The 13,897-nt window shown below is 34.7% G+C and overlaps 3 protein-coding genes across 3 annotated transcripts; 1 reads left to right on the forward strand and 2 right to left on the reverse strand.

Moving 5' to 3' along the window:
• Window positions 1-1,771: 1,771 nt before the first annotated feature.
• TRM22 (TONNEAU1 recruiting motif 22) lies at window positions 1,772-7,259 on the forward strand. Its single transcript, XM_004232300.5, has 5 exons — window positions 1,772-2,725; window positions 2,820-2,881; window positions 2,999-4,828; window positions 6,048-6,177; window positions 6,308-7,259. The coding sequence occupies exons 1-5, from the start codon at window positions 2,569-2,571 to the stop codon at window positions 7,015-7,017; spliced, it is 2,889 nt and encodes a 962-aa protein (XP_004232348.1). The 5' UTR covers window positions 1,772-2,568; the 3' UTR covers window positions 7,018-7,259.
• LOC104645730 (uncharacterized) lies at window positions 7,234-8,567 on the reverse strand. The gene has a single exon (XM_010318026.4). The coding sequence runs from the start codon at window positions 8,274-8,276 to the stop codon at window positions 7,590-7,592; it is 687 nt and encodes a 228-aa protein (XP_010316328.1). The 5' UTR covers window positions 8,277-8,567; the 3' UTR covers window positions 7,234-7,589.
• Window positions 8,568-8,697: 130 nt separating this feature from the next.
• LOC101265696 (chloroplastic group IIB intron splicing facilitator CRS2, chloroplastic) lies at window positions 8,698-12,603 on the reverse strand. The gene is made up of 9 exons (XM_010318025.4): window positions 12,434-12,603; window positions 12,132-12,336; window positions 11,940-12,024; window positions 11,785-11,852; window positions 10,081-10,131; window positions 9,844-9,917; window positions 9,624-9,682; window positions 9,413-9,489; window positions 8,698-9,029 (listed from the first exon to the last, which is right to left on the reverse strand). Exons 2-9 carry the CDS (start codon window positions 12,330-12,332, stop codon window positions 8,913-8,915), a joined length of 732 nt encoding a protein of 243 aa, XP_010316327.1. The 5' UTR covers window positions 12,333-12,336; window positions 12,434-12,603; the 3' UTR covers window positions 8,698-8,912.
• Window positions 12,604-13,897: the final 1,294 nt, after the last annotated feature.

Here is a 13,897-nt window from a genome sequence, read left to right on the forward strand (position 1 = left end):
ATAATACGTATAATTTATTTATATGTATATTGATACCCCTTGGCTGCTTGGAATTACTTCTTTCATATTCTGATTTTCTTATTGAAAATTTTATCTGTATTAAAAATTAAAATAAGAGAGTATGATGCCTTATCTCCATATACAAATGTTTACCAAACATACTAATTTATGTCGATAATAATGGAAACAAAACCTATTTTCAAAGAAAGTAGTGGGGATCTAATAATGAATATAGGGACCCAAAATGTGATTCATAAGTTTTTAACTTGTAACCTATTCGTTCGATATTATTTGTTATGATTTTTATTTTAAAAAATTTGAATCAATATTTCAAAATATATTTTTTCATCATATTAATATGCAAAAAGTTATAATTTATAATTTATAGTACTTTTTATATAACTTTAGAATATTCATCTTTTTGACTTAAAATATTAAATTAATATAATTCAATTTAATTTAATTTTCAAAAAAACATAATATAACAATTAATACCGAACGAAAAGATTATTATACTAACACTTTAATTAATTAATTTTGTCATTGACAAAACCACATTGTTGAACGAGAAGCAATATCCTTGGTCCGGTAAATCATTGCCGGCACTTTAACATTCACGTGTCGGTAACTTACCCGAGGTCACTTTTATTTACTCAACTCTCTCGACTACCAAATACAACTATACTCGCTATGATGAACTAACACGTGGAGTATGATCCATGATAAGAGAGCGTGTGATACACAATTTGTTTAGCTCGTAGGAACTTAGTGTAGATAAATTCAAATTCTACGCTCCAACCTCCATATCACGACAGCTTAGTATAGCAGACAGACGTAGACTCGACGGTACTGTGAAATTACAGCTCAGCTTTTACCCAATATTTACCAACGGAACAAATGTACTCTGCTTGCAATTGTTTTCGTAATTTATAGATTATAATTTAATAGTCATCATGGAAATTTTTACGATTTAAACTTCATCATAATTTTTTGTCCATAATTATTCGTTTATTTTTTTCTTTTTAATTATATTTAAGTACTTTAATAAATAAAAAAAATAGTCTGGATAAAATCTTAATGTCTTGTTTAATTATCGAGTTTGAAATAATTTATTTCAATCATAGTTATGTAAACATAACTAATTTCAAATTGATTAATCTTGAAATAATCCAATCAAATTACTTTATTCTATTTTGAATGGCCTGTGCTAGACTGATTTCTTTTTTAGTTATCACAACAAATTTTAGAAAATGTAATTCTCTGGTAATAACTTACTTTGATGTATCTAAAAGGAAAATATTTTCGTAATTAATTGACTTTCCAAACCATCGTAACAGAATATAGTGTACAAATAAGTTTCTCATAATCATGATCCAAATTAACAAGTGAAGTCATTGTGTATTCTATCACCCACTATATTTATGCTTGGAGAAGGAATAAACGAAATAAAAATTGTGTAATTTTCAGAACTAAAATCGAGATAAAAAATATAATCGTAGAAAGTATTTCTAAGCAATATTACAGATAATTATTCAACGAGTCCATGACCACTAATTTGAATTTGTGTAATCTGTAATCTCCTTTAAAAGAATTTTTCGTTTTAGAGTTAAAATTTAAAGTTTAAAAAGAAATAGCCTTATTCATCGGATCATAGACCAATCACTATAACTGAATTTGCTTTCTACCAAATAAATTTTGATATCGAATATCAAATAATAATAAAAAAACGGTATATATATATACACAGTGATTTTTGTTAATTCAAAACATTAAACGAAGATGTTGGCATGTTGACCATTCTACAAGGAGGTGTGGGGTTGCTCAATTTGTCCATTCTTCCTTATCCTACGCATCTAACTTGTCTCATTTCCCCTTACACTCTGTCTCTGCTCTCCTTCACTGTGCCAAAGAAAAAAAAAGAGAAAGAAGAAAGGAGGAGCCGTTTTCACCACAACAGCTTTATTTTCTGCTAATCTTCTTCTGAAACAGAAGGTTTCACTTTATGGGGTTCCTCAATAGCCTAAAGAAAAGATTTTTATTCTTAGCATGTGCTTCTCTCTAGTGTACAAATGATACTACTTTTTTCACTGTCCCAAAAAAAAAAAAAGGATCTTGAAAATTCAAGATTCAGTCAATCCCCTTTTCTTTCTTTCCTTTTACATCTTCCTATAGTCAGTTCTAGCTGTTTTCTTGAACAGTAGCACATTGCGTGAAAGTTAAAGGTATTGCTGTTTCTATTTTCTTTGTTTGAGAGTGATTTTTCTTGTGAAAAGTATGTCATAACTGAACAGAGCTCAGGGTATTACTGTTCATTGCTATTTTCTTGTTTCTGATATTTTTGCATGAAAATGTGAGGGGTTTTTTTTCCTTTCTTTTTGGGGCCAAGGAGGTGTGAGTGATGTGGTGGATAAAGGGGTCATTGGTTTTTTTTTCCCAATTAATGTGTAGATAATGTTTGATAGAAGCCAAAGTATGTGAATCACATTCAGAAGAGTGTGAGAAAAAGGTGAAGAAATTCAAGAAATAATTTATTGTTTTTGAAAGAGGATTGTTAGCTCAAGTAGAGAAATGAATGATAGTTTAGCCATAACAGCATCATCATTGGCCATTACTGAGAAAAAGCCTCAAAGGCCTGGGGGTTGTGTGGGTATTTTCTTTCAACTCTTTGATTGGAACCGTAGATTTGCCAAGAAGAAGTTGTTTCCAAAGAAACTGCTTTCACCAGGTTAGCTACTATATTCTACTCAATTTTTAAGCAAGAATGGTTGCTTTTTGCTAGAGGGATAAATGATTTCATTGTTTGTGTTGTATTCTTGTAGCTCGCTTGAAACAAGCTTCAAAGAAGTTTGGAGGGGATGAAAAGCAGCCAAAGCATCGTTTGGTACTCATTTCTTGAACAATACTGCTACATTTAGCTTTTTTTTTTTCTAGTGTCTCAGCTGTTAGCCTGATAAAGTTTCTGTTTTTATTGTTTTCTGCTCTTGTATGAACAATGTAGATTGCTAATGAGAATAGTGGGGGTTTTCCAATTGCAAAGAGCAACGGAATGAGCAATACTCGTTGTGAAAGCAAGCGCGAAATGAAAGCACCAAGTTTGGTTGCTAGACTCATGGGTTTGGAATCAATGCCAGCAGGACCAGGTAGTAAGGCCAAAAAGGCTTCAGCTTCTGAAACTGGGAGCTATGTGGCGGAGAAACTTGATGCTCGGCCTGGCGGATCTGATAAAGAAGATATGGATTGTGAGAAGGCTGAAATAAAGCGTGAATTGAGGCCCCAAAAGCTTCAGAAGATAGGGGTGAGTGAGAGACGTCCAGTCAGCAGATTTAGTGCTGAAGCATTGCAGTTGAGGACTGTATTGTCAAGGCCAAGGAAACATCAGCCTAAATTGACTTCTCCAGTAAAAAGTCCTAGAAACGTCTCTGGTAGAAATGCATCTAGGTTGATTGGGGCTGCAACTAGGATTTTGGAACCGGGTTTGCAAAAGAGTAGGGCGAAATGTGCTCTTACTTATCCTAAATATTTTTCTCCTTTGGAAGATAAAGCAGATTTAGCACTGCATCATTTGGAAGTCCCTAATCCTTGTGTGGATTCAAAGACTTCGGAAGTGAGAGCATCTGTGCCTTCATGTAAAAATTGTGGTTATATGCTTCATAGTAAGAATGGTACACCAAATGGGGAAGAACACCCATCGTCTGTCTCGTCACCTGTCTCTAGTTACTCTCAACCTTCTTGTCAAGGTCCAGGAAGAAATATGCTAAGGTTGCCCATTATCAACAGCAGAGATCAATTAGAGAGAGTTTTTGAGGGTTCGTCTTCAGACGCCAATGCTGAAATAGATGATGTATCATACTGTGCAGAGCTCATATTGGGCAAGCGACCTATTAGCAGAAGTCGAATAGCGATGCATGGCGCCTGCCAAGGGAGCAATGTGAAAAAGGATGCATCATCTGTCACTCATGTGCTTAACCAGAAGCAAAATCAAACATCTCAGAATAGAGAGAGGGGATTTATGAAGTCTAAGCAAAGTAGTTTGCAGAGCAACAGAGTTTTAGCAGCTGCAGAATCTACGATTAATACCAAAAGTTTTGTTGCACAGAATAGAAGGTTAGGTGCATCTACCCGATTGAGAATGCCAGCCACAGCCGATGGCTGCAAGTTTGAAACTGAAAGAAAACCTTATTCAAGGAGAAGTGATTCCCTCTCTCCGGTGCGGAAGAAGAGATTGATGAATGTCTCCAGACAAGGTGAAAGTTCTAGTTTTGTGAATGCGAATTTGGGAAGAGAATCAAGCCCTTATTCTGACAAAACAAGTAGAAAAGATGTTTTCCCAATTTCTTCCGTTAATAGTCACTCCACTAAACCGAAGTTGCCATGTTTGCGAGAGAGTGGTGCAACCAATAATAGTTCTGAGGGAAGTAATGTTGTTTCGTTTACTTTTAGATCTGCAATGAAGCAGAAAGCTGGCATTCATGCAGAAGTCACAAAAAGGAAGTCTCAAAATAGCTCAAGTTTTGATGCTACTCCAGGGAGATCCTTCTTTACTGGAAATGATGAAACAGCATGCTTGCAGAAATCCTTTCCTTTGAAAGGAGACATTTTAGGAGCACTTTTGGAGCAAAAGCTAAAGGAATTGACTAGTGAAGAAGAGTTCGCAGAAGGAGATGCTGCACCTAGAAAAAGCACTGCAACGATCCTTCAGGAGCTAATAACTGCTTTGAATGATGAGACCCAATTTCATCTGGATAGTTTGCCTTCTAAACCTAACAGAAAAGAAGATTTGTATGATGATCGTGAAGTGTCTTCAAGAAATACTTCCATGAATTTCCAGGTAACCATCGCTTAAATGTTAACTATTGAAATTGCAATGAATGAAATGTTTTCCTTTATAAAGCTGGAGCGACGAAAATATATTTCTTAAGAGGGGTAAACAGCTTTGGACTTCTGGATAATTCATAACATACATTTGATGTTACTAGTTCTCTTCCTATCTTTCTACGATTACTACACCAATATTTGGTGCTAGTGCAGTTAAGAACTCAAGATCACTTATACAACACACTATCCTACGGAAGAACACTTCTGTTTGGTTTATGATATGTAGTCAGAGCACAGAGGAAAATCCGATAGTAGCTAACATTCAGAAAGACTAGATCAAGCAAAACCTAGTAATGCTGTAGATAAATGGAGCAGTCTTTCATACTGGGTGACATTATGCTAAATTTCATGATTGGTTAATCTGACTGGTTTGGCTTTAGCTGAGTGGGTTGAACTGTTCTTTGACTATGAGAGGACTTGGCAGCATCAACACTGGCTGATTGAAAATACTTATTACAATCATGGTGTTTAGGCATCAAAGAACCACAATCTTGCTTGGTTGATTTAGTTCCATTTGATTGGATTCCCAGATTAGTTGCATAGAAGGATCTTTCTTCCCATTCATTTTCCATTTGAAATGAGAAGTGCATATTCCACGCACACTGTTTAACTGTTTTTGGTTTTGATAAGGGTTTAATTTTATATAAGAACAGTTGGATAGTGTATCAAAAGTTACAGATTGTGCAAATTTGGTATCATCTCTATCAGGGAATCTACATCATTTACTATGACCAGGTTGCACCAAAAAGCTAGCAAATACATCTGTGCTAAGCTATGCATAGTTCTTCTTAATGCAATGTATGCATCTGTGCTCAAAGCTATTAGTGGCCAGGAATTACCATTTCAGAATACTAATGGTTCTTACTTTCTTAATGCATAAAAGCCAGTTTATCAGTGTTTCCGTTAAGTACATATCCCGGGCTAGGCACCTGATTTATGATAGATATTTAGCAGCAGCCTCGTAAAATTTTAACACCCAAGGCTTCTGAGTTATGAGAAGGCCTTCTCTTCTTTCGTCACTCAGCCAAAAGATTGAGTTATTATTTAGCATTTTTCCCCTCAATAATTTCTTTCCTTGCTTTTTAAGTGCATGAAATTTTAAATGCTCTTGCTTCGGTTATAAACCGAGCTATCAGTCTGAATCTTATTGTTGCTTTTGAATTTGTGCTCAGGCCATACCAGATTCAGCAACCGATTTAGTTGGGAATTCACTTGATAATGATCACCTTAGTCCAGGATGTGTTCTTGAAGCTACCTTTTCAACTGACAGCTACCTCTCCAGCAGTCCCAATAGTAGCTCAAGTATGATCCTTCATACACATTTTACTATTTGCATACTTCCTTCCTTTCTCTCAAAACACATAAAAATGAAAAAAAAAGAAGGGGATTTTATGCATACATGCTTCTAATGTATATGCCTGTGTACCTCCAGAGGACAAAGTGCTTGCCGAATCTGTGGACTCTATTTATGACGAACCACTCTTTCCAGAACCTGATAGAGATCTTTCGGATTGTGCGACCTCATTATTCACCAGGAGGAGTTGCAGAGCACTGATCACAGACCATGTTAACAACATTTCTGGAGTGCTAAGCAAGATTAATCAGTTAAAAGGAAGCAAACTCGGTTATGCAAATGAGGTCATTTTGAATACTGAACTCATACTTGGAACCTCACCTGAACAACAGGCTTTACCTGTAGACGATGGGTTATCAGTGAGCCATTTTCTCCTCAATGAACTTGAAATGCTATCAAGTCTTCTATGGATGACTTTTGGTCAGTTGCTTGGCTGTAACGACCCCAAACAGATGAATCAGCTTAAAGGATTTGCCTTTGATTGTCTATTAGAGTATCTAGACTCAAAATTTGGTCGATACTCTGATTCTGGTTTCAGAATCTGGTCTAAACTACCATCAAGCATGACTAAAGAGATTCTGATTGCTGATATTATTGAAGAGGTCAAAGAGTGGACGGAATTTGTTGGGTTGATCCCCGACGAGCTAATAGAATGGGATATGAGCCATTCTTTGGGTAAATGGACGGATTTTGAGATTGAAGAATTTGAATGTGGCACTGAAGTTGATAGGCATATTCTCCAAGTATTAGTAGATGAAGTTGTTTTGGACCTCTACAGTTCTAGTTAAATTTGGATGGAACTGTTTGTAGCTCCTCTTTTTGCGAGTTTGTAGTAAGCCTATCAGTGTTCTCTTTTGATAACTCGCCGCAATAATTTCAAGCAAAAGTATCTTGTACAAATTAAGGAATCTGCATCTTATTATATCCCTATTTATTATTACTTTCTTTTACATCCATGAATGAAAAAATGGTTGAAATGTAAGAACAATTAGAAGGGAATTCCATTTGTATAAAAAATCTATTATTATGATATTCAATGTTCATCAATCCATAACCAAAGTACTTTCTATAGTTCCCATTAGGCTACAATGAATCAGTCTGATTCAAACCCATTGCTCTATACAACTCTAAGCCAAATTTGAAAAATAAATTTTTTCTTCAAGCAAAACAAAATCAAAAACCAAATCTTTCAAGCAAATAAAAAAAGAATAGCACCCGGGTGCGACTAACCTCCAACTATGTGCGGAGTTTTGGGGAAGGATTAGACCACAAGGGTCAATTTTACCAATTACGCCAAAGCTATCATTTCCGAGCAAATCAAAGAATCAAAAACCCCCAAGAGAAAACAAGAAAAAAGAATTCATAATTGTCTGTATCCAAGAACAGTCTTTGCAGCAACTCTGTTTGTTCTTCCTACTCTGTTTTCTCCATTAATGGCACTCCTTGCCACAGAAGCCAATCCCTTCAGTTCATCCACATTAGCATAACTCTTCCTAGTCATCATACCCCCAATCCTCTTATCCCCTGAATTCACCGATTTGCTACCTCCAATACTCCCAACACACCCATAAAACTTCCCACTTTTCGAACCAGACGGAGGCGGCGTAGCGGACTTCTCCTTCAAAGTCGGCAGCATAGTGGGCGGCGGCTTCCGATTCTCCTTCCTCAATGCTGATGAAAAATCAGGCACTGATTGAGCCAAAATCGATGACCCTTTTGTCCTCTTTGGTGGTGTTACCAAACTCCCCTGAAATTTCACCTGTTTCTTCGGTGGAGTAACAACAAACTCCTCTTTGAATCCCCATTCCTCTTCCTCTTCAGGAATTGATTGTTTCATGTGCTTTATTCGCAATTTCTTTTCTCTAAGATCAGCATAAGCTTTGTAACGAGGACCCCTCTCCATAAGTAAACAATCTGTTGTGAGTTGAAGAAATTGGGGCTGATCAGAATTTGAAAATTGAGAGAGAATTAGGGACTTGGGGTCTAGTGCGGCGTAGAGAGAATGAAGGGTTTGAGTTTGAATCAGAGATTCATTGTTCCCAGACATGGCGTCGACAGTAAATTCTTGCGGAGTTTTGTGTTTGGAGTTAAAGATGATGAGTTCTTGGATTTGATGAAATCTTTTTGTTGTTTTTCAAAAGATTTTCGAGTCTCCAACGGTCTAATAATAAACCAGGCAAAAAGGACCAAGTTATAATTTTCTATTGCTTTTGGTTTTCTAACGTTCGTATTGAAAAAAAAAAACGTGGGTCCAAAAGTGAAAACTAAACCCAAAGATTAAATGATAAAGCACATTTGGAGACTCTACGAATCAAAGGAAGATGAAATTAGCATGATGATTAACGCTGGAATCCTATGCCAAAATTCAACAAATGATAGAGGAGAATGTCAAGGCAAAGAAAAGGACCTTTTCTTCTATTAAGAAATATTTTGCAAATTTCAGACGGCAATTTCTTAGCGTGCCTTCGTGGATAAACAATTTTTGGGGCCTTTTGTTCCGAATTAATGTCTATTCTACATGAAGTGTTCGTCTTTCCTTTGAAATAAGTCTATTCTACAAGTGCTAACAGATGAAACTATAAACATTAATCGGAGTCCAAAAACTTTCTAAGTAGACTCCAGTGAAATACTCAACTAGCTAGTTTTAAGTTATTACAACTATCCTGTTCTTCCATACATAACATTAAACTTTGTGATACTTGTATTTCTGCCCTATATTAAATCGCGAGATTCTACTGCCAAATCCTTCCAATACTACCGTCCTGACAGCTGCAACTCCTTGATCAAGAGCTGCATCCACCTGTTCGTGTACAACCAAGAGAAACATGAAAACTATTATTGAACATCAAGAGCTCACATTGTTATTCTTGCTTAGCTTAATTTTTTCTTCTGTGGTAGAGGTAATGAAGGGTAATGAGAGTTCCTTGTGATGCATCATATGCGTAAATACAAGGCGGAGAAATCAATAGCTATATCCAGTACCACCTTAATCTGATGTCTATTTTACAATAGGCGACAAATATTTTACAGACTAAACAAAGGTATATATACGATAATGAAGTTTAAGAGACAACTTGACCCATCCATTGGAATGCCTTTCATGATGAGATAAGATGAATGGTACTTTGACAAATAACAAGAAGATAAAATAGTACTTTGCCAAGCATCACGAAGCACAAATACCTGTTTCCGCTCTGTATCACTGAATTTTTGTAACAGATATGCCTTCATGTCCATAGTCCCAGGTGGATTCCCAATGCCTACACCATATACATGAAAAACATGGCTTTTAGCTTGGGATTTGTTAGAGCAATTTTGTAGAATATGAACACAGTTTCAATTTGTAATTATGTGATTATGCTTTCACAACAAATGGTAAGCAGTCAGTAGGAACCTATGCAAAATCGTGGAAATTCCCGGCGACCATTCAAATGCTCCATCACACTTTTCACCCTGCCAAATAAAAACAGAAATCAAATGTGAATTTGCTATACTCTGCACGGTTAACAGAGCTCTTGATGATTTGTCCATTGGAAAGAACCAATAAGCTAATATTACACACAATATGATCACAAAGCCAGTGCCATTTAGATTTGACTACTCAAGAATAATACCCATTATGATGGCCATGTCCTCCTTTTGGCTGGAGTCTCAAAATACCATTGGGTAAGCTCATCTCGTCGTAAACCTACAAGGATGAGTACAAACACTGTGAACTTCAAATCATGGAAAAAGAGGAGGATCACGTACATAGTATTATCCAGCATAGACTACCAACCTCAACCCTAAAAAAGGCAAAGATAAACTATCTCCTACAGTTATCAAAAAATGAAAAAAAAAAAAAGTCATACCAGAAGGATGTGACGCATTGGCACCTGATAATATGCTGCAAGCGGTCCAACCTAGTATAAAAAACATTTGGATTAGGTCCATATTAACCAAAGAAGAATAAAGAGCCCTCCGCTCCCAAAAAATAAATATCACCCAAAAATGGAAACGAGAATGATCAGGGAAAAGGATAGAGAGAAGAAAGAAGCGCTTTGTTACTTTTGTTAATAAAAGCAAGAACTATAAAAGATGCAACATCATGAAAACTACACATTTAATGACAGAACCAACATGGGAAATAGAACACAAGAGCTAAAGGATTTATACAGGAAGCACCTTTCAGATGACATACTAAGGAACAACCAGATCAAGCTTTTACCAGATTAAAGTATCTATTATATCACATATCCACTAACTGTAATGAACCATTAGCAGCATGATTTCTCTCAATCATGTTTTATCTTAGTTACTTAGCCAACCAGAGGAAATAACTATATCCAACTTTGCTAACTTCTAAAGAAATGACCTTTATCAAAAGATAGAAATCTTCTAAATATAATGACAAACCCACAGGAAAAATAAGGTCTCAAAAGTTCTATTAAGGCTTGAAAACTTGCTTTGGAAATTCTTTTCATTTTCCTTTTTCCAAATATTGTTTTCAACTAACACCAAGAAAAAGAAGTTCATCGTTTATCAAAACTGAAAAACCACTTTTGAGTAGCGTTGAAAAGCTATCATTTAAAAAAAAAAAACAGAAGAACTTCTCTTTTTTGGTGTTTGGTTGAAAAACATTATTGCAGAATATTGAATTTTTTTATGATTGGAAACCTTCTTCAAAAATATTGAAGCAAACTACACACCATCTCACCCTAGTCAATTACATATGTGAAACACGAAACACCAGAACAGATAAACAGTTCAAGAGAAAGTAAGTAGAACATAATTGCTTTAAAATCCCTGCGGTTTAGCTAGTTGTGGAATAGTAACATTTAGGAAGTAGAAGTATCAGTGAAAGAGCTTTTCTTTTTCATTCTAATTACAATATTTCAAAGAACCAGTCGGTCTGATCAAAATATAGTAAAATGGAAATCAAAAACGATGTCTGTATAACATTTGCTACCTGATAGGAGGGCTAAAACTGTGAACTTTGGTATCAGTTCCAGAAAAATTAGAAGGCAAGTTTCTATGCAAAGGGTCACTGTGCTGCAGATGGCCTCTGGTTAACTTGAAGTGTTGGTCCACATCCACCAAGCCTTTAATGTTAGGGCAATCAGAGAGTTGATAAAAGAACCTAACATGTTTCAACTCTTTCTAAGCAGAAGATGCTCAAGCATACTAGGCAATGTGTGTGTTCATTGCAAGTAGAAGCTGATTTAATAAGAGATAACAAGTCCACTGAGTGGAGTTCCACTATGCTGAAAGAACATTTATATGCGAGGCAGGATAAAAGCTTTGATCCAAAATCAAAGGTGACAAGGTTGTTACGCAGGTTATCACAAGGGACAGTCTAAACCAAAAGTAGCCTCTTTCATTGTGAAGTAAACACAACAGCTGATCATAGCAACTATCCATGTAAATCGAAATGGAAGAAACATGTGTAAACCAATGATAGAAAAGCGTTTAATGTTGTCCTTATGGTCATTAGGTACTCAATACTACACTTTGAATAACTAATTAATGGGTTATAACACTAAAATACTAAACATCAATAGCTGCTGAATACATACTGCTTCTCCACTGAAATTCATGTAGGCCTGAGGCTTTGCCAATACAACAGGTACCTCCCCAATGGAACCTGCACCAAGCCCATCACAAAGAACCCGTCAAAGCTCAACATTCGTAAGGAGAACAAAAATTACAACAAACAGAATCGAATAACCACCTATCCCTATCAAGGCCTTCGACTGTATTGTGTTTAACACGATACCCTCCTCTTGAGAAACTCTATCAATCATCTCGAAACCAACCTAATTAACAAAACCCCATAATCAAGAAACAGCAAAATGCATTATTCAAAACACCACGCAAATACATATACACACAAAATTGAACTTCGAAAAAGGGGGGAAATTACATTGTGTCGAGTTCCGTGATACTTGTTTCCAGGATTTCCCAATCCAACAATTAACCAAGGAGTGAACTCAACCTTAACCCCATTAGGCTCTGGAAGTGAAGCTGATACTCTAAGCCTTGTTGGGGCTAAAGGCTTTTGATAACAAGGGATTCTTGAATACGATATACTGCAACTTTTTGGGGCATATACTGCATGCAACATTGACCTAAAAACAACGTGGTTATTAGTACAGGTAGTAAGATTGAAAACAGAATCATAAATTGGGGAAGAAAGAAAACGAAAAAAACTAATCTTTAACATACCTCAATTGGACTCTTCTCTCTGTTTATACGGGTCAAGAAAATGATTCAAGCTAAGAAGAAGCACTGTTGGGCAGAGTGAATTTGCCCGACACCACCATTTATGTTTCTTCTGAGCTTTGGATAAAGTAATAGAGATGATAATTTACGGATATGGTATATGTACTCATCCCAATTTTTAATTTTTTATTAATAATAGAAATTACTTCTTGTTTCAAGATTATCATTTTAAATTATTTTTTGTAGTTATAATTTAGTAAATTATATATTGTACTTATTAATTTTGTTTAATAGACATCATTTTTGTTAAGTTGATTGACACAGTATTTAGGATAATTGTTATCTATTGTATTGTATTGTATCTTTACTATACATATGATGTTTGTTCTGTTTGTTACTTAAAATGTATTATATTGCATCGTTAAATTTAGTTGTTACGTAATAATAATGAAAATTCCTATTTTATAAAAATAACCAATTTGATATGTTCCATTTGTTACTTAATTTTTTTTTTCCAATTATATATTTACATAATATTTTAAAATACTATTACCTTTTATTTTAATTCTTTAAATCTGGTCAAACTTCCTACTATAGAATAATTAGGATTTTTTAGTAAATTTATAAATTTTCATATAGTAGGATACCATCAAACTAAACAATTAAAATATTATTAAACAATAATAAACAATACAGTCAAACCAAATATTGTATCTATCATACAATACAATATAATAAAATATAATGTAACACGATACATTATAAAATAATGAGTAACAATGATCCAAGAACGAATGGACTACCTATTAAATGTTGGTAAAAAAGAAAAAGACTAACCTGTTAAATTTTTTTTTCTTACATTCGAGTAATGAAAATCCAAGTAATCAATTAAATTAGCCGCTAATTTTTTCCTCACATTAGTGATATTATGATCATGATATCCCTCCCACAGTAACAAGTATAGTAAACCTCATCAAATTAATATTTGGTTAATAACCTCTTTAAAATAATATTTTTTTCCTTTTTCGACTTGAACAAATAAAAAAATGACTTATTTAGGCAATGTAATATGATAATATATTTTCATAAGATTTCTATATAAAAATATATCTTTATTAAAATTTAAATATAGTTGAAGTTCATTTTTAACTTTTCTTGTGGTATCCAAAAGTTTTGATATTGTCTTTTAAACTACACCATAAAATTGTGAAGAGTTATAAATATGATAAGTATCTCTTTATCCGTGATTGATTTCAAAGGTGTTGTATCATCTTTAACTTTATCATCGACGTTATTTTTTTCAATGGTATCCACAATTTCTTTAAAGCTCTGGACCTCTGAACACGTATCATTTTCACTCATCCAATAGGTTATTAACGTTCATTTTATTACAATGATCGAGGTCATTAATCATGAATAATTCATGAATGACATTTCACAAGTGATTCATTTAAATTCTTTGAGATT

The sequence above is a fragment of the Solanum lycopersicum genome, chromosome 2, assembly GCF_036512215.1.
Source record: "Solanum lycopersicum chromosome 2, SLM_r2.1".
NCBI classification, from domain to species: Eukaryota; Viridiplantae; Streptophyta; class Magnoliopsida; order Solanales; family Solanaceae; genus Solanum; species Solanum lycopersicum.